Here is a 27,906-nt window from a genome sequence, read left to right as displayed (position 1 = left end):
CAGTATAACTGGCCCACGAGAAATTAAGAGCCGAATTCAATTTTATTTTTTGAGTCTCACACAATGGTGCTTCAAGGTTGCTCTGGGGAACCTGTGGTTCTAGGGATTATCCAGGCCTTCTGTATGAAAAACATGGGCTCCAGTCCTTTGAACTACCTATCCTCCCAACTTGAAATTTGTGTGTGTGTTAAGTTTTAAAGTGTAAAGCAGGAGTCAGAGCAATAGCACAGTGGGTAGGGCTGATAGAATTTGGTTTACTCATGTTCAATTCCCAGCATCCTATATGAATTTCATATGGACCCTAGAGCCTGCCATGAGTAATTTCTGAGGGCATAGCCAGGTGTAACTTCTGAGCACAGCTGGATGAGGCCCAAAAACAAACAAAAATTGAAAATATACCATTAACCCTTAGGTACCTGAGACAGAGGTACCTAAGGGTTAATTAATAATATTTAGGCCTTGAGCTACATATGTGCGCCCAGGTAGATATTTGCTAAACTATCTGCTAATTACAGTGTCACCTCTGATTAAGAGACTATGGGCAACACATCATACAAATTCCATGTTTCTTACCCAAGGTGGTTTTTTCACTCCTTTCGTGGACTCTAAATGATGTCTCAGACAATGATACAGAGGTGAAATCTGTCACCTTCTTGGAGTTTCTTGACCATAGGAGGAAAGTCGCAGTGGTCCTCAAACTATGGCCCGCAGGCCACATATTATATTTGTATCTGTTTTGTTTCTTCATTGCAAAATAAGATATATGCAGTGTGCATAAGAATTCGTTCATAAGTTTTGTTTTTACTATAGTCAGACCCTCCAATGGTCTGAGGGACAGTGAACTGGCCCCCTGTTTAAAAAGTTTGAGGACCCCTGGAAATGATTGCTAGCTTTGAAACATCAACAAGGATTTCAGATTAATGTCATCTTGTCTCCATTGATGAAACACAACACGATTTGGGTCAGTTTTAAGCAAGGGATGGACATTCTTGCCTAAATTCTGAATAGCTCTTAGCATTTGATTTCAAGCCCCTTGATCAGCTCACCTGCAGGTGGTAATAGTGTGTGGATGGCAGGTGTTTAACTCTGAGATTCCATTCTTGAAAGAATACCGACATAAAAACTTCAAAAAGAAAAATGTAGTCAAAACATTTAAAACTACATATGAATAAAAAAAAAACTAATGGTTCACATTTAATTGAGATGCTTTTCAGCATCAATGAAGTACAGTGAGAAACGCTGAGAAAAATTTAAAGCCTGAATGTGTGCACAGAAGAATGGATGATACAACTTCACAAGTAATGCAGACAGGATTAAGTGTTATTAGGAACATAAAAAGAAATCAAATATATTTCAAATATGTTCCTCACAAAAAAGGTTGGAGGAGCCCTGGAAGTGTGAGAATTCCTACCTTTTCTAGTGGTGAGAAACATGAGATAAGCTGGTAGTGGCACCACTGACATTAAAAAACTAAACAAAGAATCCTTATATTCATAAGCAGAAACTAAATCTCTCTTTGGAGGACAAAGAACAAGTATAAATATTTTGTCCATCAAAAGTAGTTCAAAAATTTTCTTTCTCTTCCAATCACTTAGTTAGCCTCAAGGAATTACTAAATGTCACAATTTATGAGGATATGTAGGATGGTAAATGGTGGAGCAGACAAGCACTACTAAGAAAGACTAAAATGTAACCAAATATATAGCTTTCAAATTATTTTTCATAGGAAGAGGTTCATTCACAAACTGAAAAAATTGAACAGACTTAACTTGTACAAGGTATGTAACACATAAAAAATATGACCCCATTTCTTCCCTTCCTCCCTCTCCCTCTCCTTTCAGGAGATATGCAACAGATCACAAATATTTCTTCTTTCCCTCCTCTCTTTCTCTCTTTTCTCCCCCTCTTTTCTCTTTTCCTCCCTTCCCCAAATATTTTTCCCTCTTCTCTCTCCCTATTTTCTCTCTCCTATTCTCCCTTCCTCCTTCTCTCTCCTCTTTTTCTTCTCCCTCCCCAAAATATTCCTCTCCACTCTTCCTTTCCATTCTTCCCCTTCTCTCCCTCCTCTCCTTACCCCTCCCCTCTTCTCCTCCCTCCCTCACCCACTCTTCCAAGTCAAACAACAGAATGAAATAAAGGAGCCAAAGAGACACTAGGCATTAAGGTCCTTAATATGCCCAAATATGACCTCTGGCAAGCACAAATAGAAGTGAGGCCTGCACAAAGAAGTAATAAACCTGAGCACCACCAGCTGTAGCCCAAAAAACAAAACATACATTACAGGTAGGGTTTAAAAGAGCTCTTCAGCAAAGGATGAAGTGAATAGAGGACCATATTTATTTCTAGAATTTAAAAAATAATATATATTTGTTTCTTAATAAATTCATTTCTATTTTCAGATAAAAGAAATATTTTCATACAAATCAGTTTTCAAAAAATATGATTATTCATTATCCCACGTATTACTAAAAGTGACATAGTCAAAAACACTTCATGGAGAATAAAATCAGCAACATCATAAAAACATGAATCTCTGTGATTATTACTGCCATGAATGGCAAGTTGTTTTAACAGTTTAATTATGGAATTGTTTAAAATGTCTTTGTTAGGACAGTGAAGGCTTTCAATTAAAGACGTAAACTTGCTGAAAGGAAGAAAAATTTAGAGAATAAATGGGCTGGAACTGATAAATCAGCTGTTTATTTTCTTCAGCAGAAGATGGAAAATTGTGATTATTTTTCCGAGCTGGAAGGAAAAAGAAATAAGTTAATTTTTCAAGAGTATCTTTGAAATTGATAGAATACATTTTTCAGAATGGTACTTACGAATATTTCCTCTCATGATCAGCATCATTATATAGGTAAATACATGTAAAAGGAAATGGCTTACAAAATTGGCTCTAAATAAGGCAGCACCTGATCTGGACTGATTATCTCCTGATAGGAACCAGATCCCAGGTGAAGCCTATTTCCTCACTAACTCAAACTCTGCATGCAAGACTTGATACAGGATGGCAAGAGGAACAAGACAACTTTCTGTATACAGTCCAGTCTAGTACCCAGGTAGACCCGTGTGTTAAAATATTTACAGTCTATCCTTACTGAAACATGTCAATAGAAAAAGAGATGGCGAGATGGCAAAGCTGAGGCCAATGATGAACAAGCCTTGCCCACAAATAAGGCATAAATAGAAAAAATGAGGCAAAGAATTCAGCACTGATGAAATTCGTTCAGTTGGGGTAAAATCTCAAGCTGAACCTTAAAGAAAACCGTGTGTGTGTGTGTGTGTGTGTGTGTGTGTGTGTGTGTGTGTGTGTGTGTGTGTGTGTGTGTGTGTGTGTGTGTATGTGTGTGTGGCTTTTATAGCATATTTAAAAATGATACTGGGAAAATACCAAATAAATAGCATTGCTATATGATAGTACTACAACAAACTATAATTTGTTCTCAGTTCTCCCATATGCATGAAATGAAAATATATAGTAGGTCGATAATGCATCTGAGAGTACCTACTTTCCATTAATGTTTGTTTTTGTTTTTGTTTTGGGGCCACACCCGGTGATGCTCAGGAGTTACTTCTGGCTATGCACTCAGAAATTGCCCTTGTCTCAGGAGACCATATGGGACACCGAGGACCAAGGTTCTTCCTGGGTCAGCCTCATGCAAGCAAATGCCTTACTACTTTGCTATTGCTCTGGCCCCTAATGTTTGTTTTTTATAACTACTCAACTAAACATAATTTTTCAATTGAAATAAAACTGGCATACAACATTATTTGGGTTTCTAGTGTCCATCTTAATTTCTATATATAGTAAGTCTCTTTACCACCTTTTCTTGGCAACTTTTAAATTTACAATGCTCTATTACTGAATATAATAATCATGTTATATATGTTAACTAAGCATATTCTAGAATGAATTCAAGAAAAGATGTTCGAAGATGGGCAAGAAAACTGACACAAAGTTTAGAAAGCACATGCAGATACGGTTGACTATCAAATAACCTTACCTGAATAACCTTGCCTTATCCCTAGCTAGCTAGTTACATTTGCAGCTATATTTATATTGAATCATGCAAGGAAAATTTAAGTATGTAGAACCAACTTCTCTATTTTACCCACACAGCTAACACTGCATGACAATGTCTGTTTTCATTAAAAAAAAAAAAAAACAGGGTTAAACTTACTTTCCTTTCTATGGTTAATATGCCTCTGTAAAAGGGCCTTACTTAAAATGATAAGTATCTATCTAATTTATATAACTGTCTTCAAAAAATAAATCTCACAGAATGTTATAATTAAAGTGGTGTTTCAAAAAAAAAAAGAAATACAACAGATAATTTTAAAAATTAAAAACAAAGAAACTGAACATTTTGTATGCAATTGTTTACAAATTAAATCTAATTTAGACTATACAACACAATTAACAAAAATATTGTATTGATTTGAATGTTTATTATTTTAATTTCAGGATTTTTATGCAATTAAAAAAATTTTGCTTGTTTTTGGGCCACATCAGACTGTGTCCAGCAGTCACCACTGGCTCTGAACTCAGCAATCACTCCTGACAGGCTCAGTACACCATATGGAAATGGGAGTTGAAATACAGGTGAGCTGTGAGGAAGCCAAGAGCATATTGGTTATACTGTATCTCCAGCCCCAGAATTTTTATTTAACTTACAAGATACTTATAAAGCAAGAATATACAATTCAGTTACAGGCAAAAATTCAGATACAGGCAATATGCTTTAAAATTACACTAGGAGCCAGAATGGTAGTGCAGAGTGGTAAGGCGTCTGTCTGCCTTGCTGGCACTAGCCTAGGATGGACCACAGTTCGATCAGCTGGCGTCCCATATGGTCCCCCAAGCCAGGAGCATTTCTGAGCACATAGCCAGGAGTAACCCCTGAGCGTCACCGGGTGTGGCCCAAAAAAACAAACAACAAACAAACAAAAATTACACTAAAATAGGGGCCAGAGCAATAGCACAGCAGTAGGGCGTTTGCCTTGCACACAATTGACACCCAGGACAGACCTGGGTTCAATTCCCGGCATCCCATATGGTCCCCCAAGCCAGGAGCAATTTCTGAGCACATAGCCAGGAGTACACAGTGAGCATCACCGGGTGTGGCCCGAAAACCAAATAAATAAATAAATGTATAAATAAATAAATAAATAAATAAATAAATAAATAAATAAATAAATAAATAAATAAATAAAATTACACGAAAATAGTAAAATTATATACCCACATTACCTTCAGAAACAAAGAACTCTGCTAAATAAAATGCAGCCTTCACAGCATTGGGTGCATGACTAATGCCAGCTAAATCCTTCCACTCATAAGGTGGTTTCTCTGGATGCCACTGGACACCATATATTGGATAATGATACGCTGCAGCAAGAAACAAAATTAGTCAGGACTGAGTGAGAAACAGGACCAGGAATGATGTTGCTCACATTATGTTTAATATAAAATGTTCTTTTATAACGCAAAGTAAAATTGTGTACACACAGAAAAGGATTTTATTTCAGTTAGAAAATTTACAACAAACTTTCACAAATATTTAAAATATATGGCACCACTTGCTTTACTAATGAATAAAACAGGTAAGATTGAAAATATTCCCGCTCTGAAGTCTAATGTAGATTTAACTAGTGATACAAGTTTCTATCACGACAGATCTCTTTCCTATCTAGGGAACATAAGTTCATCCCTGTCACCAATACCAACACTTGTCATCTTTTACTATAAGTCAACCTTGCACCTCTCAGTATGCAATACTTTGTGATCCTTAATCTTAAATTTGTGAACAATTTGTTTATTCTAAAAGCTAATACTCTTTTTTTTTTTGGGGGGGGGGGTTTGGGCCACACCCGTTCGATGCTCAGGGGTTACTCCTGGCTAAGCGCTCAGAAATTGCCCCTGGCTTGGGGGGACCATATGGGATGCCAGGGGATCGAACCATGGTCCTTCCTTGACTGACGCTTACAAGGCAGACACCTTACCTCTAGCGCCACCTCACCGGCCCCACAAGTTAATATTCTTTTTTTTTTTTTTTTTTTTTTTTTTGGTTTTTGGGCCACACCCAGTAACGCTCAGGGGTTACTCCTGGCTATGTGCTCAGAAGTTGCTCTTGGCTTGGGGGACCATATGGGACACCGGGGGATCGAACCGCGGTCCGTCCAAGCTAGCGCAGGCAAGGCAGGCACCTTACCTTTAGCGCCACCGCCCGGCCCTAAGTTAATATTCTTAATGAACATAGATGCACAGGTTTTCACCAAAATCTTAGTAAACCATGTATAGAACAAATTTCATGACAATGAGGAAGTATGCAAGGATGGTTTAATATACATAAGTCAATCGGTAAGATACACTATAAAAATACAAGAAAAGATTTAAAAATCATATGATTACACAAATTAGATGCATAGAAAGCATTTAAGAAGTTCTAATGTACTGTGGTACATATACACAATGGAATATTATACAGCCACTGGGAGAGATGAAGTCATGAAATTTTCCTATACATAGATGGACATGAAAAATATTACGCTGAGTGACATAAGAGGGAGAGAGATAGACACAGAATAGTCTCACTCATCTATGGGATTTAAGAAAAATAAAAGACATTATTGTAATAATACCCAGAGACAATAGAGATGAGGGCTGGAAGAACCGGCTCACAATTTGAAGCTCACCACAAAGAGTGGTGAGTGCAATTAGAGCAATAACTACACTAACTACTATCATGACAATGTTAATGAGGGAGAGAAGTAGAATGTCTCTCTGAAACACAGGCAGACGGGGGTGGGGGGAAGGAAGTGGTTGAGGGCACCACAGGAAGGTGATGGAAATGTTGCACTGGTGAAGCGAGTGTTCTTTATTATTATTATTTTTTTTTTTTTTTTGGTTTTTGGGCCACACCCGGTGACGCTCAGGGGTTACTCCTGGCTATGCGCTCAGAAGTCGCTCCTGGCTTGGGGGACCATATGGGACGCCGGGGGATCGAACCGTCCAAGGCTAGCGCAGGCAAGGCAGGCACCTTACCTTTAGCGCCACCACCCGGCCCCGCGAGTGTTCTTTTTATGACTGAAACCCAACTACAAACATGTTTGTAATCACAGTGCTTAAAGATACTATTTTAAGAAATTAAAAAATAAAGAATAAATAAATATAAAAAAAGAAGTTCCAATGTGTGACAAAAACTCTCAACATAATGACAGAAAGAACTTTCTGCAATGCAGTGAAGTCCTTTCACAGTAAACCTTTATTTAGTTAATCAATTCAATGGTGAAAACATGAAAACCTTTCATTTAAGATCAGACATGAGACAAGGATGCCCACTCTCCCTACTATTATTCAACATAGAATTGAAAGTGTTTGTGACAAGCAATATTAAAAAATATCAGAATATCCATATTAGGAAAAAAGAAAGTCAAATTATGACCATTTGCAAATGATGATATATTATACTTAGAAAATCCAAAAGGCTCTTCTACACTTCTAGAAACTATACATCTGATAGAAATATTCAAAAATTGTGGCATTTCTATATGCAAATAATGAAGTCAGAGAGAAAGTTTTAAAACTCCGTTCATAGTTGTGTCCTCAAAATCCAAGAACCTTGGGGCCAGAGCCATAACACAGTGGTAGAGTGTTTGCCTTCCACACGGCTGACCCAGGACAAGCCTGGGTTCAATTCCCAGCATCCTATATAGTCCCCCAAGCCAGGAGCGATTTATGAGTGCAGAGCCAGGAATAACCCTTGAGCATCACTGGGCATGGCCCCAAAAAACAAACAAAAAAAAATTCAAGAACCTGGGTATCAATAAAGAAGAAAGAACGAAAACAACTACAAAGAAAACTGAACATCAAGCAATACTACTACTAAGAGTATACCCTAGGACTACAAAAACACACTACAATAATGCCCTCTGCACTTCTATGTTCATCACAATACTATTTACAATAGCCAGAATCTGGAGAAAAAAAAAAAAACAAAAAAAAAAAAACAAAGGTTTGACAATAGATGAATGGCTAAAGAAACTGTGGAACATCTATAGTACACAATAGAATACTATGCAACTGTTAGGAAAAATGAAGTCATGAAATTTGCCTATACAAGGATGGACATGGAGACTATGTGTGTACTATGTGTGTATATGTGTACTGAGTGAAATAAGTTGAAGGAAAAGAGATAGACACAGAATAGTCTCACTCATCTATGGGATTTAAGAAAAATAAAAGACAGTATAGTAATAATACCGAGAGATAATAGAGATGAGGGCCTGAAGGACTAGCCCAAATATGAAGCTTTGGGCTTTGGAGGTAAGGTGTTTGTCTTGCATGCAGAAGGATGGTGGTTCCAATCCCAGCATCCCATAAGGTCCCCCGAGCCTGCCAGGGATGATTTCTGAGCACAGAGACAGGAGTAGCCCCTGAGCGCTGCTGGGTATGACCCAAAAAACAAAAAAACAAACAAAAGAAGCTTATCACAAAAAAGTGGTAACACTACCATGACAGTGATAGAGAAAAAAAATACAATGCCTATCTTAAAGACAGGCAGGGGAAGAGGGTAGGAGAGAAATGGGGGACATTGGTGGTGGGAGAGTCGCACTGATGAAGGGGTTGGTGTGCATTTTATGGCTGAAACCCAATGACAAACATGTTTGGAATCATGGGGCTTAAACAAATTTTTTTTTAAAAAAAGGAAATATATCTCAGTAAGAAAAACGTCCAACAACTCTACCCAGAAATGGGTAAAGGTGATAAACAGACACCTTCCCAAAGAAGTCATACAGAGATGGCCAAAAGGCATATAAAAATGTGCTTACTGCCACTTATAATTAAGGAAATGCTTAGCAAAACAACACTGAGAGTCATCTCTTGCCAATGAGAGTGGCATAGGTCCAGAAGTGTAGAAATAGCCAGTATTGGCAGGGGTGTGGTGAGAAAATAACTCTCGTTTACTGTAGGCTGGAATGCTGCCTGGTTTAATCTCTAAGGAAAGCAATATGGTGATATCTAAAAACAATTGGAATAGATCTCTGATAGGCATAATGATACTACTTATTTGTATCTATATCCAAAACATGGAAATATTAACTCTAAAAGACATACGCACACTTATATTCATTGTAGTACTTGGTAAAATAGGCGGGATATAGGGGAAAAAACACAAATTTGAATACAGATAAATGAATCAAGAAGTTGTGAGATATATACACACAGTAGAATACTACACAGCTCTAAGGAAAGAGAAAAACATGCAATTTGCCATATGATAGATGTAACTAGAGGATAGCATGTTGACTGAAGTCAGTTAAAAATGGAGAGATACCAATCTATCTCTCACATAGTATGACACAGCAAGGTAATAACAAAGGGCCAAAGGAAAGAGAATGGGAGAGTTTTTGTGGAGGACAAGCAGTATTAAAAAGGAGAGGTTTCAGGCCCGGAGAGATAGCACAGCGGTGTTTGCCTTGCAAGCAGCCAATCTAGGACCTAAGGTGGTTGGTTCGAATCCCGGTGTCCCATATGGTCCCCCGTGCTTGCCGGGAGCTATTTCTGAGCAGACAGCCAGGAGTAACCCCTGAGCATCGCCGGGTGTGGCCCAAAAACCAAAAAAGAAAAAAATAAGAGAGGTTTCGGGGATCTCGAAGGAGGGAGAAGGGTAAACATGGGTACAATATTAGCATTGTGTATAAGTGAAATCATCATTCTTTAAGCAAATGGAACTATATATAATTAAGGCATTTCTACATAATACAAAAAATGATGACTAAAATATAAAAAGACACCCTACAGACTGGGAGAAAATATTCACTGACCACAGATATGACAAAGGTCTGATATTCAAGTATATAAAGCATTCATAAAGCTTAAAAATCATGGCCAGAGCAGTGGTGCAAGTGGTAGGGCGTTTGCCTTATGCACACTAACCTAGGACGGACCACAGTTAGATCCCCTGACATCCCATATGGTCCCCCAAGCCAGGAGCGATTTCTGAGTGCATACCCAGGAGGAACCTCTGAGCATCACTGGGTGTGGTCCAAAAACAAACAAACAAACAAAAAAAAAACTTAAAAATCTTAGAAGCTTCATTTAAAAAAGGGGAGATCTCATTTAAAATAAGTGTCAACAAAAATACAATACAAAAACACTCTCTGGCTTTTTTCCTGGGGCTGATTCTGAGGTTTTTGGCTTCAGCCTTATGCAGGGATTAAAGCTGCTACCTTCAGAAGCCTGACTGACTGATACCCTCCGCATTCACCTCAGAGCCGCCGGCTGAACAGGGTAGCAGACGCGTGGTCCAAGCTGGAGGAGAAAGACCTCATCCTCCATTCCTCCATCAGTCAACCCCATCAAGGGTTGTTCTGCAACACTCTGGACTCTCTCTCTCTTGTCCTTGATCTGGCTTTTTTATTGCCTTTTTTGAGTGATTTATTTCTTTTTGCATTATTTGCATTTCATTTATTTTTGCATTATTATCTATATTGATTTTTCTTCAATAATTCAGCTACTAATATTCCCTACTGTTCACTAGTGAAATAGTGGTAAAGAAAACAGGATGTTGGAAGAAAAAACATGCATCATAATAAGAGAAAGAATGTTTCCATAAAACAGAGCAGAACAGATTGTCTCAGGGAAATTTCCCTTGAAATACAACCAGAAACTCTGCATCTCTAATGGCAGGCATTTGCTATTCACTAGGGTATGCCTGAATGGGCCAGACCACCTGCATTTTCCAAGGTTAAAGGCAGAAGACCATAATGTCATACTAGGGAGAGGGAGCTTAGGATCCAAACCACAAGGCCAGGGATGTGGCTCAGTGACCAAGTGCATGTCTTACACTGGGTTCTCACTCCAGCACTGCAGGATCCACACCAGGATTCCAGCTACAGCTCCTGCTAGACTAGGAAACTGTAGCATGAAGCATATCTCCCATGGGAAAGGGAGGATCTTGCTGGCACTGAAACCTCTCAAGCTCCAGGGAGCTCTTTCACTGGGGAAAAGTCCATGCGACCAACTAAAATTGTGATTAGTTTCTAGAACCTAGAAGAAGTATTACTGTTTGGGGGTGGGGCTCTCCAAGTACTGATCAGGGGATTCCAGGGTCAACTCCTGGTGATACTTGACCAAGCAGGCTGATGTGAAACCCAGACATTTTAGCATAGCAAGGCAGGTCGAATTGAATTCCTTCCTCTTTCAAAGGCTCTGAAATAATTTCTGTACCCTCTGGGGTACAGAAACCTGATTTAAAAAGAAAATACCCTCTGCATATCTATGTTCATCACAATTCCATTCAAAATAGCCAGAATCTGGAAACAACCCAGATGCCTGACAACAGCTGAGTGGCTAAAGAAACTGTGGTGCATATATACAATGGAATACTATGCAACTGTCAGGAAAAGATGAAGTCACGAAATTTTTCTATACATGGATGAACATAGAAGCTATTATGCTGAGTGAAATGAGTCAGAGGGAGCCCCTAATACGAAGCTTACCGCAAAGATTGGTGAGTGCAGTTAGAGAAATAACTACACCAACAACTATCATGACAATGGTAGTGAGTGAGAAAAACAGAATGCCTGTCTCAAAGACACGCAGGGGCGAGGGGAAGAAGGAAAAGGGGGTCACTGGTACCAGGAAGGTTGCATTGGTGAAGGGGGGAATACTTTCTATGGCTGAAATTCAACTACAAACAAGTTTGTAACCATGGCCTACATAAAAACTAAAGACAATTTTTAAATTAAATACAATAAATAAATAAATAAATAAATAAATAAATAAATAAGCAAGCTTCAAAATCATGACGTAACTAGGAAGCAATTTTGGCAAAAGAACTATATAATGAAAATTTCAAACACTTAAGAAATTTAAGAAGACCAAAGGAAATGTTAAAATATTCCATGCGGGGCCAGCGAGGTGGCGCTAGAGGTAAGGTGTCTGCCTTGCAAAGTGGTTTGATCCCCCCAGCGTCCCATAAGGTACCCCCAAGCCAGGGGCAATTTCTGAGCACATAGCCAGGAGTAACCCCCGAGCATCAAACGTGTGGCCTGAAAACCCCCAAAAAAAAAAAAAAAAAAATTCCATGCTAATTGATTGGAAGAATCAGTAATACCAAAATGACCATCTTACCTAAACTACTATATAGATTCAATGCATTTATTATCCAAATTCAGACAACATTCTTCAAGGACTTAGAAAAGTTAATTATAAACTCTGTGGAACTATAGAAAGCTCCGGATAGCCAAAACCAGAAAAACAAGAAACTAGGAGGCATCTCATTACCTAATTTGAAGTGGAACTACAGAGCCATTGTGATCAAAATAGCAAAAAAAAAAAAACCTTTCATACCAATTGGTCAAAACAGAATATCCAGCGACAAATCCTCAAGTATATGGCCAACTCGTTTATGACAAAAGAGCCAAAAACATAACATAGAATAAAGGCAGATATGCTCCAAAAATATTCAAACTTAGTTACCACTTGGACCTTAGTTCCAAGGTCCAAAAACAGTTAATTCTTGCATTTCTACAAGCAGGATCTCAGTTATAGTTTTAGATCTCATACAAGTTCAAGGTATATTGAGTCTTTCAGGTCTGGCTCTATACATACTTCATGTATGGGGTCCTATCTCAAATTGTCTTGCAGTAATGGGGCTTAAAAATGCCACTTACATCTGGTGATTTTTGTCCTAAGTACCCTTATATTCTTGCCACTTCATTGATATGCTTATGAAGGTGTTTTTCCCAAAGGCTAATTCCATTTTTTATATTGCTGAATATAATTGTCAAGATATTTGATTTGGATTATTACTAAGATTACAGTTATAAAGCCACTGGAATTTCCAGGTATTAGGAGTGTCATGATTTCCTCCATTATTTCCTCATCTCCTCTCACCTTATTCTTCACTTTACTTCTACATGACACTATCCTTGAAGATGGCCCAGGTAAACCAAACTAATTTGAGCATAAACAAAACCTACTTCTTGTTTCCAAAAATGCCCTAATTTCCTTCATCAGGCTTCAGAGAAATAATCAGATTCATCAAAAGAATTATGGAATCCAAATGAATACAGAATATGTAAAAGAAAGAGTACAAGTACAATACATACCTTCCATTGTTGAAATAAATTCTATCTTGCCATCTGAATTTGTCGTTAATACATTGTAAAATTTGTTTAGTTTTTCATTCTCAGAAAAATTCTAGAGTACAAAAATAAAGTCATTACTTCTGTAGTTAAATGAATGTCTAAATTTCATTTTCTAAATTAATGTGATACCTTCATTGAGAGGCCCAACTTGTGGAAATTTGCTGTCAAAGGCTCCACTGCTAATGATAGCAATAATTCAGCAGGAAAATTCTCGAACATTCTGCTCTGTAACATAGCTAAAGTAATTTAAGCACATGATGAATAATTTAAACACACACAAAAATTAAATCCACTAATATCACAGGTGTACAGCCATTATTAAAACATAATTAAAATTTCTGATAAATAAAAGTTTCCACAGTATTTCGGTCAAGCATAAAATAATTTTACTATACAAATTAAACATATCACATTTTAGTACTTCTCTTCTAAAATTCTAACACAATAATCTAAAATTATTTTTTCTCTCTTGAGACCACACATAGCAGGGCTCAGGGCTCAGCTACTCCTATCTCTGTGCTCAAGGATCACAACTAGCAGTATACAAGGGAATATATGCGGTACCAAAAATTAAACCCAGGTGGATGTGTGTAAAACTAACTCCTTATCTATCTCTCCAGCCCACAAACCTAAAATTCTTGTGATAAAAAACAGCAGGCTGGCTGAAAAATAATCAGAAGATTTGTGAGGAGATTGGGAATTGCAAGGAATTGAACTCAAGGTCTCAAATGCAAAGCATACTCTCTGCCGCCAATCTATATACATGGCCCTTAAGCAAAGACACTTATGTTGGGCTCCCTAAAAACAGGGATTTTTCACTTGCGTTATCAAGCTCTGAAAAACAGGTCGAATTCTTCACATGTGCACATGTTTAGTTTCCTAGGAAAGGACCCAAAACTATTAATATATTTTCCAAAGTAACTAAGGCTTAAAAGGTTAAAAATACTAGTAACATTGGGCTAGACAGATAGCACAGTAGTAGGGTGTTTGCCTTGCATGCAGCCAAACCAGGACAGATGGTGATTCGAATCCTAGCATCCCACATGGTCCTGTGCCTGCCAGGAGCGATTTCTGATCGCACAGCCAGGAGTAACCCCTGAGTATCATCGGGTACAACCCAAAAATTTAAAAAAATAAAATAAAAAGTCTCAAAGTAACAAAGGCTTAAAAGATTAAAAATACTGGCAGAGGAGAAAAGAACATTGATGAGGAAAAGAAACTTCACCTCAAAAAATCCAAAAAGTATTTTTAAAGACACTATGTCTCACTGAAAGCTCTGAATTTCCCAGACCTTTAACGTCACATGGAGACATGTTGATTCAACTGCTGGAATAGAGATAAAATATCCTGAATGGTGGGGGATCTCCTAAAGCTAATGTTCTTGAATGAAACCCCATAATAAAATTGTTGATGGCTTCTAAGATACTCAATACCACAGATACTTCAATAACCTTTCACCAATGATTTTATTCCTTTACTGAAAACTGGTTTATTTTATCATCATGACCAAAACAGACTTCTAATACAAAGTGTAACTTTATATTATAAAACATAATAGAAAGTTCTTGCCAAGATTAAGATATCTAATAGTGATCGAAACAGATGCTTAGTGATGGAGAGATATTACAATGGGTGGGGCATTTGCCTTCCAGGAGATCAACCAGATCCAATCACATATTCCATATGGTCAGTTCCAAGTCCACCAGAAGAGATCCCTGAGGCAGTGCTAGGAGTAAACCCAGAGCACTATAGGATATAACCCAAAAACAATCAAAAGAAAAAAAAAGGGGGGTCCTGTTTTAAAGGTCTTCATCATGCATGACCCTGATGTTGCTAGAAGCAATACATTTTCATAATAATGTAAGCTACTCCCTAATTAGATACAAAAGGAGTCATCACCATTAGCCTGCAAAATTCCATTTAAAAATTAAATATTATGAGTGTTTTATTTTTATGTTTTCTTACAAATCCTGCCCTGTTAACACTTTTTTTTTGTTTTGTTTTTGGGCCACACCTGGCGTTGCTCAGGGGTCAGTCCTGGCTGTCTGCTCAGAAATAGCTCCTGGCAGGCACGGGGAACCATATGGGACACCGGGATTCGAACCAACCACCTTAGGTCCTGGATCAGCTGCTTGCAAGGCAAATGCCGCTGTGCTATCTCTCCGGCCCCCTGTTAACACTTCTTAACATGTTGAGAAGAAAATTACCTTCGGTGAAGTTCAGTGGCAGTTTTATTCCGGAAGTATTTGTCTCAGTTAATAAAAGTTCTCCACTTGTCAAATAGGAAAGCACTTCAAATCCAAGGCATGTACCCCACACAGGAAAATAGTCTCCATCATCAAAACTCTTTGCAGAATTAGAAAGAAAACTAAGCATATTTTAAATTTTTAATAACAAATTTGTATAAGTGGCTTATCATTATAAGGCAGGTACTTAAATGATACATGCATTTCTAAAAAATTTTAGGGTGTGTTTTTAAATAAGATTAAATTAAAATATTTTTCTAGGGTCTAACTAGTAAGCTGTCAGTCTCTCCTTAGACAAAACTCGCAAATTATTTCCTTTTAATCAATTACCCAACATCACTTGTGCGAGAAAAGAAGTTGAAAACCTCCGATTACAACCAAAGTATATAAGTAACAATCAGAAACCAAAAATTAGGTGAAATAAATGCTTCTTTATATATAACTACAAATCTTGGCACTTGATATAGGTTTATCTAGTTTAAAATATACTCTTGCTCCAATGTCTCTGATTTAAAGTATCAGCAACAGTTCAGAGTAGAAATAGCAATGATACAAAAGTCTGTCATAATTTGAAAGCTGAGAGGTTCTCTGCCTAACAATATGAAATCCGAAAGTCAAATAGAATTGGGTAAGTCAGTATGAAGAACAGATTCAAGAGATGTGAATTAATGAGAAATGATTGATGACCAATTCCCCTAAAAAACAGCTTACTTAGCCACTACAAGGACCTGCTTCACATTCATAAACATGTCCAAAAGAAGCCAGTCACCAGAGCACTAAAAGTTCTCACAAATTCTGAATTAAATAATAAAATTAAATGTGAAAGAGCTGTCTCTGGCTCAAAAACTGTCATCCTAAAAATTGAACAGGTAATGACATAATAGCAATGAAAAGAAGTAAAACCACAAGGAAAATAACAAAATTCATCTGCAATAACAATACCTGTATGGCAAGCTTGTAAAATAATTTGGCCACATTAGAATAATTTGACGTCTGAATTTTAGCACTTCCTCCAGGGAAAAGGATCCTGAAACAATATTAAATGGTGATACATTTTGAGCTAGCTCTCCTCCATCCACAGAAAATAATTTTTGTTTCTAAAGACAGCATTGTCCTTATTTTATAAGCAACAAGATCATTTTTTTTTTTAAATGTGAAAACTAGAGGCAGAAAAAAATGGTACAGCAAGTAGGTTGCTTCCCTTGTACATGGCCAACCTGGGTTTGATCCCCAGAACTCCATAAGGTCCCTCAAGGTCTACTGGGAGTGCTCTCTAAGCACAGAGCCAGGAGTACACTCTGAGCAAGACCAGGTGTGGCTAAAATATAAAGCAAAAACCAAAGCAAACCATTGTGCTATACCTTTCTAAGTAAAATCAAAACATTGAATATATACATTAAAATACTCCCAAAGTAGGAGCCTTGGAGTAAACTGAGTGAGATGGCAATGAAGGTGTAGGCTTTCAGTTCACTTAGAAAAGGTAGTTTCCCTGGTGGGGGGTGGGGGTGGTGTGTCACTAAATAACCTTTGTCTTTCTGTTAGGGGAGTGAGGGAGGGCACACCAGGCAGTACTCCAGGTTTATTCTGGCTCTGTGCTATGGGATCACTCCTGACAGTGCTCAGGGGACCAAACATATGTGTGTGAGGGACTGAACCCAGTTTGGCTGTATGCAAGGCAAGCACCCTACCCATTGGGCTATCTCTCCAATCCCTGAGAAATCTTTCTCTGAAAAGGGGAGCAGTAGGTCAAATATATCTGGCAATTTCTACACTAAAAGGAATGCTAGATCAGACATAAAATAAAACTTACATATCTATTATGTAACATTTGTTTCTAATCTGCCTTCTCTTCATAACTTTTGTTTCTTTCAAAAAAATTCATATAAAAAATTCAGAAAACAGGGGCCAGAGAGATCGCACAGCAGTGTTTGCCTTGCAAGCAGCTGATCCAGGACCCAAGGATTGATTCGAATCGAGGCATCCCATATGGTCCACCGTGCCTGCCAGGAGCTATCTCTGAGCAAATAGCCAAGAGTAACCCCTGAGCACTGCCGGGTGTGGCCCAAAAACCAAAAAAAAAAAAAAAAAGTTCAGAAAACAAGTACTACATTACCATAGTTACATAGAAAACACATTACACACATGTATATTTTTTTGCAAAAGTGGACTTTTTTTGGGGGGGTGGGTGTTTGGGCCATAATAGTTAGTGGCCAAATAGCTAGTCCAGGCTCTCCTAGGATTTACTTCAGCAGATGTCAGGAGACATTTGTAGTGCAGAATTCAAATCAGGGTTGGCAGAAAGCAAGGCAAGTGCCTAACTTCCTGCACTCTTTTTATAGCCCAAGAGCAAGCTATTTTGATATCATATACTATATCTAAATGATGCTGTTAACTTACCCATTAATAGATTTGAAAAGCCTTGCATACTCTTCCTTTGACTGATCAATCCTGAAAACAATAAAAAAGTTAGCAAACATATCCGAAACTCAAGAAAAAGTCTTTACATGAAGTTAACTTTAAAGTCTTAAATAGGACTGAATGATAGCACAGCAGTAAGGCATTTGCCTTACACGTGGATGACTTGGGACAGACCTGGGTCAGATCCCCAGCACCCCAAGAGGTCCCCCAAGCCTGCTAGAGCAATTTCTGAGTGCAAAGCCAGGAGTAACCCCTGAGGGCTGATGGGTATGGCATAAAATCCAAAATAAAATAAAATCTTAAATTTTAGACAATATTAACCCCTCACCTTCCTAGAAGCATATTTCTCAACTTAAATAAACATCATGAATTTATATCCTCGATTATCCAAGGTAAGGACTGTTAGTAGTTTTCCATAAATACTAAATAGACTTATAAATATGCCTATCTTAATGACAGGAAGTTCTGGGGAAAAAAATACTGAGAAAACTCAAAGATCCAGTCCTGCTTCACTTCTCTTACCTATCAATAGCAAAGGTCTGAAGACTACCATGTATTCAGAAGACAAAAACAGACTTCCAACAAAGAAACAAATTCCATGCTGATCACTAGTGTGAACTAATTTACCCAGGTAATTATTCCTAAGCACTTTCTCTCAAGCATCTCATAAAGGCCTCTTAACACATTGTTGGATGATTTACTTTCCTTCTGCTGAGAAAACCAATGAATTTAATTTGTGACAACTGGCTACACAACCTTTAATGAAGTCACAGGAGGACTGGTTTGCTCTTCTAAAAGTTGAACAAAATAGAACACAGAATAAGAAAATCATGCTGGGGGGCCGGGCGGTGGCACTGGAGGTAAGGTGCCTGCCTTGCCTGCGCTAGCCTAGGACGGACCGCGGTTCGATCCCCCGGCGTCCCATATGGTCCCCCAAGAAGCCAGGAGCAACTTCTGAGCGCATAGCCAGGAGTAACCCCTGAGCGTCACAGGGTGTGGCCCAAAAACCAAAAAAAAAAAAAAAAAAAAGAAAAAGAAAATCATGCCTATGAAATACCTGCAACTCTTCCTGTATTAGTCTTCTGTTGGTATAATACCATCTCAACCCACCACAAAAGAAGTAGGCTTATGATCAAATGTCAACTATAGTCCAATTTTGCCCCAAATACGTTTCAAAAGAAGCTAAAATATTCCTCTGATTATTAAGTAGATCCTTATTATTAACACTATTAAGAAGATGCTTAGAACTTGGCGGTGAAGGACTGACCGTCATAAGATAGCAATTAAATTATTCCAAACTAAAGTCAACAAAAGCCTATCAGGCTCAAGAAAAACTTTTCCTGATTCCCTGAAAACTGGAGATAATGTCTAGATTTAAGGCTATCTTCAGAAATAGCCATCCAATGAGACAGATTTTCTCTAGATATGGCAAGACAAACATCTAACTTCAGAGTTCATGGTCCTTTTGCCAAGTGAATTATCCTCCTCCTTGAATTCCTAGACTCCTATCCCATTCCTTAGCCGAGGATTAAAAACCTTTGAATTGTCTATAAAGTTTATAACTGACATTCATGCACATTCTCCAAATCTATATAATTCTATATTTATATATTCTATATCTATATAGACTTTATATCTATATATTCATATAATTTTATGTTCACTTGATAGTTCAATCAACCCCAGAAGAACTTGGAAGGTAGGAGAAATGTTCTCACTCCCCCCAAAACCACCCAAATTCTCTGGGCTTTCTAAACCTAAATGAATTTTCTGAGTCCACATGTTAATAAGTTCATGGTAGACAATCATCAGCAGTGCAAGACTATTATAATGATGGATAGATGTACTCTATCTTGGGGATTTACCAAAGATCAACCCGGGCATTCCATATCCTGGAGTTTGATCCTGTGATTCTTTTCCCTTTCCCTCTCCCTCTCCTTATTGCCTCAAGTACCAAGTTCTGGTTTGACTATTTGTGGAACAACACCTTGGCCCCTGGAATCTGGGTCAGAAATCAGACAGTTCAAAGGAGAGGAGACCTGACCTTTACTGAAGCTGCACAAACAATCTTGGGGATCACCTCATTTCCCATCTCCTCACCAGAGTCCAGAGTCCAGGAATGTGGCAGGGCTCCCAGTCTTAAAGACCATTCTCTTAATAGGTAAGGGAGCAAAACAAATCCATTGTGAAGGACACATTCCTAGCCCTGCAAGCCCACTAGTAAGTCAACTTATACAAATAGCCAGAGTCTTCCTCTAGTATTGGGTCATGGAAAACCACAAGGCATCATGTAGGCAAAACCCCAGGGTCTGTGTGTGTCAGTATGTCTCTGTCTCTGTATCTTTCTCCACTTAAAAAATTCAAATTTACAAGTTCTTGGTATTCTGTCTTATGAATATTCTTAGGCTGTGCCAAAAAAAATGAGAATCAATAAATGAATACCCAGAGCCTTCTCCATGGATGGGCAACATCCAACCTCAGAAGTTAGAACAGAGTTAGGTCACTTAAGCATTTCAGGGATTCCTCCCAGGTGTTGTATCAGTTAGTTTCATTCATTTGATTAATTTTGAAAAAAATGACTTTCACATTGTCCATGACTGAATATTTTGAAACACATTTACCACTAATAAGGGACTTAATTATTGGGGGTCAAAAGAAAACATCAGGAAATCAAATACCAGAAAATCTTAACTGAGAAAATAAGACAAGTTCCTTTCTTTTAACACACAACTGGCATATTGTCAGACTTTCTTAAAACGAAACACTGTTTTTAGGGCATAAGAAATCTCTTTCCAGGGTGAGAGTTATAGTTGCTTTACATGCAGCCAACCAGGTTCAATTTCTGTCCTATATAGTCCTATAAGCACTGCCAGGAGTGATCCTTGAGCAAAGAGCCAGAAGTAGGCCCTAAGCACTACCAGGTGTGGCCCCAAAAAATAAACAATAAAATTAGCTCCAATTAGCATTTTCAAAAGCAAGGAACCATCATAGAAGTCTTTAGATTTGTAAATATTTAAAAATGTTTCCAGACACAATGAAAACCAAACCTTTTTGGATGTGACCTCCAGGTCATGCAAGAGAGCTTGAGGACCACTCCCAGTAATAATTGGCTCAGTTGTGACAGTCTGACAAGTTGTTGATCTACTGAGTGATGCAGTGCTACTCAAGTCTGAAGGTATTTATTTATAAGGCAAGCTTGGAGACCATGTGATACCAAGGAACACAGGCCTATGCATGCAACATGTGTACTAAGCCTGTTGAGTAATCTTCAAGTCCCACATTTTAGGGAAAGATTTTGGAGACCATACCCAGCAATGTTCAAGTATTGTCAGCATAGAGCTCAGTGGTCACTGCTGCTTGTGCTTGGGCATGAGAAGTGGTACCAGGATACCCCCAGCATACACACACACAGCCTACTAACCTATCTTTCTGGGACTGCTCCCAAATATATTTAAAACCCAAAGCAGCCTGTAGACTCCAATCTACCTCTCAAAAGGGGGTTGCTCTATAGTTTCCTCCAGTCCACTGTGGATTTATGGAGTGAATTTATGGATAGCAGGAGGCGCTGAAAGAAGGTAATAGAAAAGGCTGAAAATGACCAAAGCCAAACTTGTTTACCAGTTCCTGAATTCTGCCTAGTTGTCCTAGTCTCCTTTCTATCTTCTAAACTGCACCTCTTCGTATAGTTAGAATTTAGAAATTAACTCTGTGCAATCCTTTCAGGTTTCTTCCACAGTTGGCAAAGCTTTGCAGACTACAATTCTGTGAATTGAGCTGCCACATGTTACATTGTTTTTTCAGAGAACCTTATGGTATGGTTTGACTAAAAACCATATATATTATAAAAAAAAAATGTGGGAACACACACTAGAAATGACTGCTTACTGGAAATAACTGCTTGCTGGCAGTCACAAGGTCAAGGTCAAGCATAAAGACATGGCATTCCGCAAGTCATCTGGTTTCAAAACTTGCCCAAGTTTCAAAACTTCAGCAGTGTCATAATATTTAATACCCTCATCTATTTCTCCAGTGACCTGCATTAACAAGATGTGATAACGACTAATCTTGGGGCTGGGCTGGTTTTGCTATTCTGCTTTAAGAGCATGACCCATCAACTGCTCAGCACTTTTCACTTCATAACTGCTAGTCTCTTGTTTATCTGCCTCTATCCCTCATGTCATACATCCATGTCATTAGCACTAATGTCTTCCAAGAGCAGCTTGCAGTGCTGGGCTCCATGGCAGACCTCATGTACGCAGAAGATCTAAGTTCATTTCCCAGAACCACCATCAACATAACAAATTAAAAGAAAAAAATCAGCAAAAATTTCCATGACCAAAATTTTGAAACACTATTCTAAAAACTCACAAAATCTTTTTCTTAGTTCTAAAATTCTCACTTTATCTACAAATAAAGCTGTATCTTAGAATTTAAATCTGAAAAACTAAAGACCTAACATAAAAGCACAAGTTCATACTGGAATAGAGACCATTAATTATAAAATCTCAAAAAAAAAAAAATAACCCTTATGATTTTAAACTTTAAGACCACTTTGGGTACATTTAAAGAATACTATTAATATTTTATTTGGCCAGAAATTTTGTGTGGTATAATTTTAATGTGAAATTATTTATAATAGTAGATTGCTAGGGTAAATGGTATATTTTGTAATGGTATATTTGTAAATGGTATATTTTAGCTTAGTCATGGACCTGGAATATCAAGTTATTTTAAATATTAATAAGAGGTTTGTTTTTAAATTTTCAGCTCTTTCCAGTTCCTTGTATATGAATCACTTTTTGGTTTTGTATAAAACCCAGGATAGCTCAGGGTTTTTTCCTACCTTTGCACTCAGGGATCACTCCTGGTGATGTTTGGGGCACCATATGAGATTCTGGGGATGGAACACAGGTTGGCTACATACAAGGCAAGTGCCCTATCTGCTGGCTGTACTATCACTCTGACCCTAAATCACTTAATTTTTATTCAACTATATCACAAAAAATAATACGTATCGTTTACTATTGCAATAACTGCAACTTACACTGAAAGAAAGACTGTTGTATTAGTCATTTACAACTTTTGGAACATTAAAACATCATAAAGTCATCTTCTAAAATTATCCTTCAGCATATAAGTGCTCCCTTATCCCAGTATTATAAAATAGAACTGGACAATTTGTAGGGTTTTTTTTACCTTATTTTACTTTATATAATGACTTAGAAAAAATATCTCTTCTGAGCAAAAGAAACTCATTTCTTTCTCTAATATGTGTACCTCTAATGATGCCATAGCTAGATGTAGCTCCTTGCATTGAACAATGCAATGAGTCTCTAAACTTTTTGGCAAAAACTTGTGCAATATTACCATACTGCAATGATGCAATTATAGGGAGAAAATTACTTAAGAGATAAAAGATAATTTTAAAGATAAAATGGCAATTCTCATTTGCACTGTGAGAAAACATCCAGTCTGACATCAAAAGATAACACAAGGATTAAGGCACTGGCCTTTCAAGTGGCAGATCCCATTAGATTACCAGCAAGGCATTTTATCCCTTCCGCACTACAAGGAATGAACCTCGAAGATGAGGAATAAACAGCCTCAAGCAATGCTGGGAGTGGCCTCTTCTACCCAAATACATTTATATTGTATCATACCTTACTGGTAAAACTCTTGCACCTGCAGACTCCAAATACTTAACATAGGATGCAGCAATATAGTATTTCCCCAGTTTTTTTATGTGCTTATTATGGGACCTTTGCATTAATATTCCTAAATTAAAAGAAAAAGAGGTTAGTCTCACAATTTCCTGTTTTCCCTTTCCCAGAAACTGAGACATACCACAGTAAAAATGCCACTATTTTACTTGTTTAATTCATAGGCTTAAGTAGGAAGCTCTTAGAGAAACAAACACATCATGATTTTTGAGAAAGGAGTAGTAAAAAATGACCTGAATTTTTTATTTTATTTTATTTTATTTTTGGTTTTTCGGCCACACCCGGCAGTGCTCAGGGGTTACTCCTGGCTGTCTGCTCAGAAATAGCTCCTGGCAGGCACGGGGGACCATATGGGACACGGGGATTCGAACCAACCACCTTTGGTCCTGGATCGGCTGCTTGCAAGGCAAACACCACTGTGCTATCTCTCCAGGCCCTTTTTTGTTTTGTTTTGTTTTGTTTTGGGTCACATCCAGCAGCACTCAGGGGTCACTCCTGGCTCTATGCTCAGAAATCACCCCTGGCAGGTACAGGGGACCATATGAGATGCCGGGATTCGAACTACTGTCCTACTGCATGAAAGGCAAATGCCTTACCTCCATGCTATCTCTCCAACTCTCTGACCTGAATTTTTAAGTAACCTCCTGTCACTCACTACACCAGGGAAACCAAGTGAGCCTGCAAAGGAGTAGTGTTAACACAGAACTAGCCTCCTTCACCCTACCACAAAGATGGAATCAATCAATCAGATTAAATGTAGGAGGTTTGTCCTTTCTCACACATAGCCAAAAAAATGTTGTTTCTTGGACAATTAAGAGTGGAAATATTTTGTTCCCTTCTCTAGTATCACCATAGTACCTCAAGCCAATCCATATTTCATCTTCTCCACCAAAAAAATGACAGCAGCCTCTGAAAAAGTTCTCTCTACATCCTTCCCAAACCCTCCAATTCGAATCAATGCTCCATATGGAAATAAATCTGATCATATCGCCACTCACTCAATATACATAACTGAATTGTGAATGAATGACAAAAGCAAAAATCAATATCAATGGACTTTCATTCTAATATGTGGGATGGAGAAGAAAGAACAATCAACCAACATGAAAAGTCCTGAAACATGCAGTATAATGGTTGGTAGGTGGTAGGTGCTAATGAGAGAAATGAAAGTAGAGCAAGAATGTATGTTGGGAATGGGGGTACAGAGGTGACCACCTCTCAACAGAAGAACCTTTGAACATAGGTTGCCAGTAAGTCTTCACAAAAGCAAAGCAAGAAGGCCAGAGAGATAGCACAGCGGTAGGGCATTTGCCTTGCACACAACAGACCCAGGATGAACCTGAGCTCAATTTCCGGCATCCCATATGGTCCCGCCGCCCCAGCCTGCCAGGGGCTATTTCTGAGCACAGAGCCAGGAGTAACCCCTGAGCATTGCTGCTGGGTGTGGCCCCCAAAATAAAAACAAAAACAAAACAAAACAAAAAGCAGAGCATGACACTGCAGTCTAGGTTTCCTCCAGTTATGTAGAAAGAGGAATGAAAGAAAGGGGAAGAGTTAAGTCCAGAGACACTGTGTCAGGTGCGTGCCAGTCAGAAAGCAAAGAAGAGTTCATATGAGCAGGGGGAAATACAATTGGAAATACAATTGGAAATAAGATCAGAGAGACATGTCATCTCTCTGGCCACCTTTACAATTGAAATCTCAAAACAGGTCTGTCCAGAAGATACACCCACAGCCTTATCATTCATTATTTCACTCTCTGGAAACTTTTCAGTGTCTCTGTACATAGATACCCTATCAGCAATAGCTGCTCTTCATATATCACTTCTAGAGTACCAGTTTCTTACAATAACAGACATTTATCAGGCACTCGATTTACATGTACCATCAGCCAAAATTTGTACGAAAACACAGTGCCTCTTCTCAGTGAGAGGTTCAACATCATGACTGATGAAGATAAAATGTGTTAAGTAAGAATTAGATGGGGCTGGAGACAGTCCAGAGGGCAGGGAGTTTGCCTGGCATCCAGCTGGCCTGGATTTCATCCCCAGCATCCCATATGATCCCCAGAGCACTGTCAGAAGTGCTTGAGTGTAGAGCAAGGAGTAATCCAGCATTGCTGGATGTGGTGGGCCCTCCAAAAAAGGAAAAAAAAAAAAAAGGAATAAGGAAATGCAAAAAAAAAATGGCTTAAGGTAGCAAGACTGAGTCCTTCAGACATGTGAACACATTATCCAAAGGCAGTCAAGTGTAAAAGAATAAGTAAATTCCACCACCATCATCCCTTCACCTTGTTATAACATACACACACACACACACACACACAAACACACACACACACACACACATATATATATACATACTTTCCTTTCCAAGGGAAATTAGTCCAGGCTGTATTTCCTTCCTAGTCAAATGTCAACAAAATTCCACCCATAGGCTACTATTACAACTTCCTGATCTGTGAATCCTTTCTACTTCCTAACTCAATCTTTGTACATAACTATAGCACCTTATTTAATCAGGATACCCAAAAGTGTATTCTTCTCCCCCTTTTTGGCACTGGATTATCAGTCTTTCTAGAAAAAGAGGAAGAAATGCCCTCTCTTTTCTTCTTTCCTGAACCCAGAAACCTCAATGTTCTACTATTGATAAACTGAGTTAAATCTCCTTAAGAGAATCTCACCACCATTTAAAATAATTACAAGAGTTCTAAGATTGAAACAGTAGCACATGGTCTGTTGTCTGTTTGAAAACTGAACATGAAAAAAATAAATATAGGAGAGATAGCAAGGAAGCAAGGCATTTGCCTTGTATGCAGAAGGTCGGTGGTTCGAATCCCGGCATCCCATATTGTTCCTTGAGCCTACCAGGTGTGACCCAAAAACCAATAAAAAATAAAAAATAAATAAATATAAAAACTATGTAAAAAAAAACAGTATGTAAAAACTGTCCATCTATTTTGTATTGTAGTTTATTCTGTAATACAATGCTCTATAACAGTGCTCTGTATAAACTGTTCATGTCCTTTGTATTTCATTCTGTAACTATTCACCTTCATGGAAGAAAAGCATAGCATGATTAACCTACTATTCCTGCTCAAACAGAACCACTTCAAAGGTCCACACATACCTTACTATACCCAATTTTTAATTCCTCGATTAATTAACGATTAATTAACTTCTGGTCCTTCTCAAATATCTGCTCTGCCAACACAATCCTATTTTACTCTCTTCGAGCACACACGTTTGTTAAAAAAAAAAAAAAAAAAAAAAGGCAAAGGCAGTGTAATATTGTAACACCAAACTGATGACAAGCAGGAATTACCTGCCTCCCAGGCCCACAGCTATTACCAAGATGAATAGAGATGTTAATATTAAGATAAGGAGGCTGGAGCAATAGCAAAGCAGGTAGGGCGTTTGCCATGCACGGGGCCCAATCAGGGGGACCAACCCGGGTTCAATCCCTGCCACCTCCCAAAAGGAACACCCCCAACCCCAATTTCTTTACCATCTGATCAACCTGGTATTGTGCGTATCCTGAAATACACCTTCAGCCAGTGACATTTAACTATTTATATATCGCATACAATATAGAATATATATTAATTATATTGTTATAATTATATTAATATATATGAAATGTTATATATGATATGTCATAATATATCATATACAATATTATATTGTATTTTATTATATATGTTATATGCCATATAATATGTGACTTATATTTAATATATTATATAATTACATTACATATTCCTATTTATATTATTACATGAACATAATAAGTCGAACTTCCTGGAGAAAATTTTTTATCTGTATGTATTTATCCAGGCTAAGTTTCTCTTGATTCAAAGAGAAAACTGCAGGCAGGATTCACTGTGCACCCTCCCACTTTCCAACTTTATCTTTTTTCTTTTTCGGGGGCCACCCCAGGGGACGCTCAGCGGTTCAGAAATCCCTCCTGGCTTGGGGGGACCCTATGGGACGCCGGGGGGAATCGAACCACGGTCCGTCCGTCCGAGGCTAGCTCCAGCCAGGTAGGCAGACGCCTTACCGCGACGCGCCACACCGCTCCGGGTCCCCCACCGTGGTCCAGAGTCCAACCAACCCGCCCCACCCGCCGCTGCCGGCTCGGCCTCACCGATGATGGGCTTCTTGGTGGCGGTCGTGACCGGCCTCGACAAGTCCTCGAGGCCGTCTGCCCCGCACCACACCAGGCACAGCACGCACAGCAGGCGCCCCAGGCTCGCCATGGCGATCACTGCCTCCCGCCGTCTTTCAAAGGACTGCGGGCAGGCGACGGGGACGCTGCGGGTTTGCCGCCGGGTGGCGTTGGGCTGGACCGCCGCGAGGCCC

The 27,906-nt window shown here is 38.6% G+C and overlaps 1 protein-coding gene across 1 annotated transcript; it reads right to left on the bottom strand.

The window, feature by feature from the left end:
* Positions 1–2,536: 2,536 nt before the first annotated feature.
* On the bottom strand, positions 2,537–27,906 carry GGH (gamma-glutamyl hydrolase). Its single transcript, XM_049782111.1, has 9 exons — positions 27,692–27,906; positions 23,486–23,600; positions 17,805–17,855; positions 16,350–16,434; positions 15,369–15,507; positions 13,291–13,397; positions 13,123–13,213; positions 5,255–5,392; positions 2,537–2,745 (listed from the first exon to the last, which is right to left on the bottom strand). Exons 1-9 carry the CDS (start codon positions 27,801–27,803, stop codon positions 2,624–2,626), a joined length of 960 nt encoding a protein of 319 aa, XP_049638068.1. The 5' UTR covers positions 27,804–27,906; the 3' UTR covers positions 2,537–2,623.

Source organism: Suncus etruscus, chromosome 10, assembly GCF_024139225.1.
Source record: "Suncus etruscus isolate mSunEtr1 chromosome 10, mSunEtr1.pri.cur, whole genome shotgun sequence".
In the NCBI taxonomy this organism is placed as follows: Eukaryota; Metazoa; Chordata; class Mammalia; order Eulipotyphla; family Soricidae; genus Suncus; species Suncus etruscus.
The sequence above is the reverse complement of the archived record's forward strand: the minus strand, read 5'-3'. Positions and strand labels throughout refer to the sequence as shown.

Coding starts and splice junctions, on each gene's coding strand:
- GGH (XM_049782111.1), bottom strand. CDS start 27,803: ATGGCGAGCCTGGGGCGCCTGCTGTGCGTGCTGTGCCTGGTGTGGTGC. Junction 17,856..23,485: donor GCAAGAGTTTTACCAGTAAG/GTATGATACAAT, acceptor TATTGTTTTCAG/GATTGATCAGTCAAAGGAAG. Junction 16,435..17,804: donor CTTTTCAAATCTATTAATGG/GTAAGTTAACAG, acceptor ATATTGTTTCAG/GATCCTTTTCCCTGGAGGAA.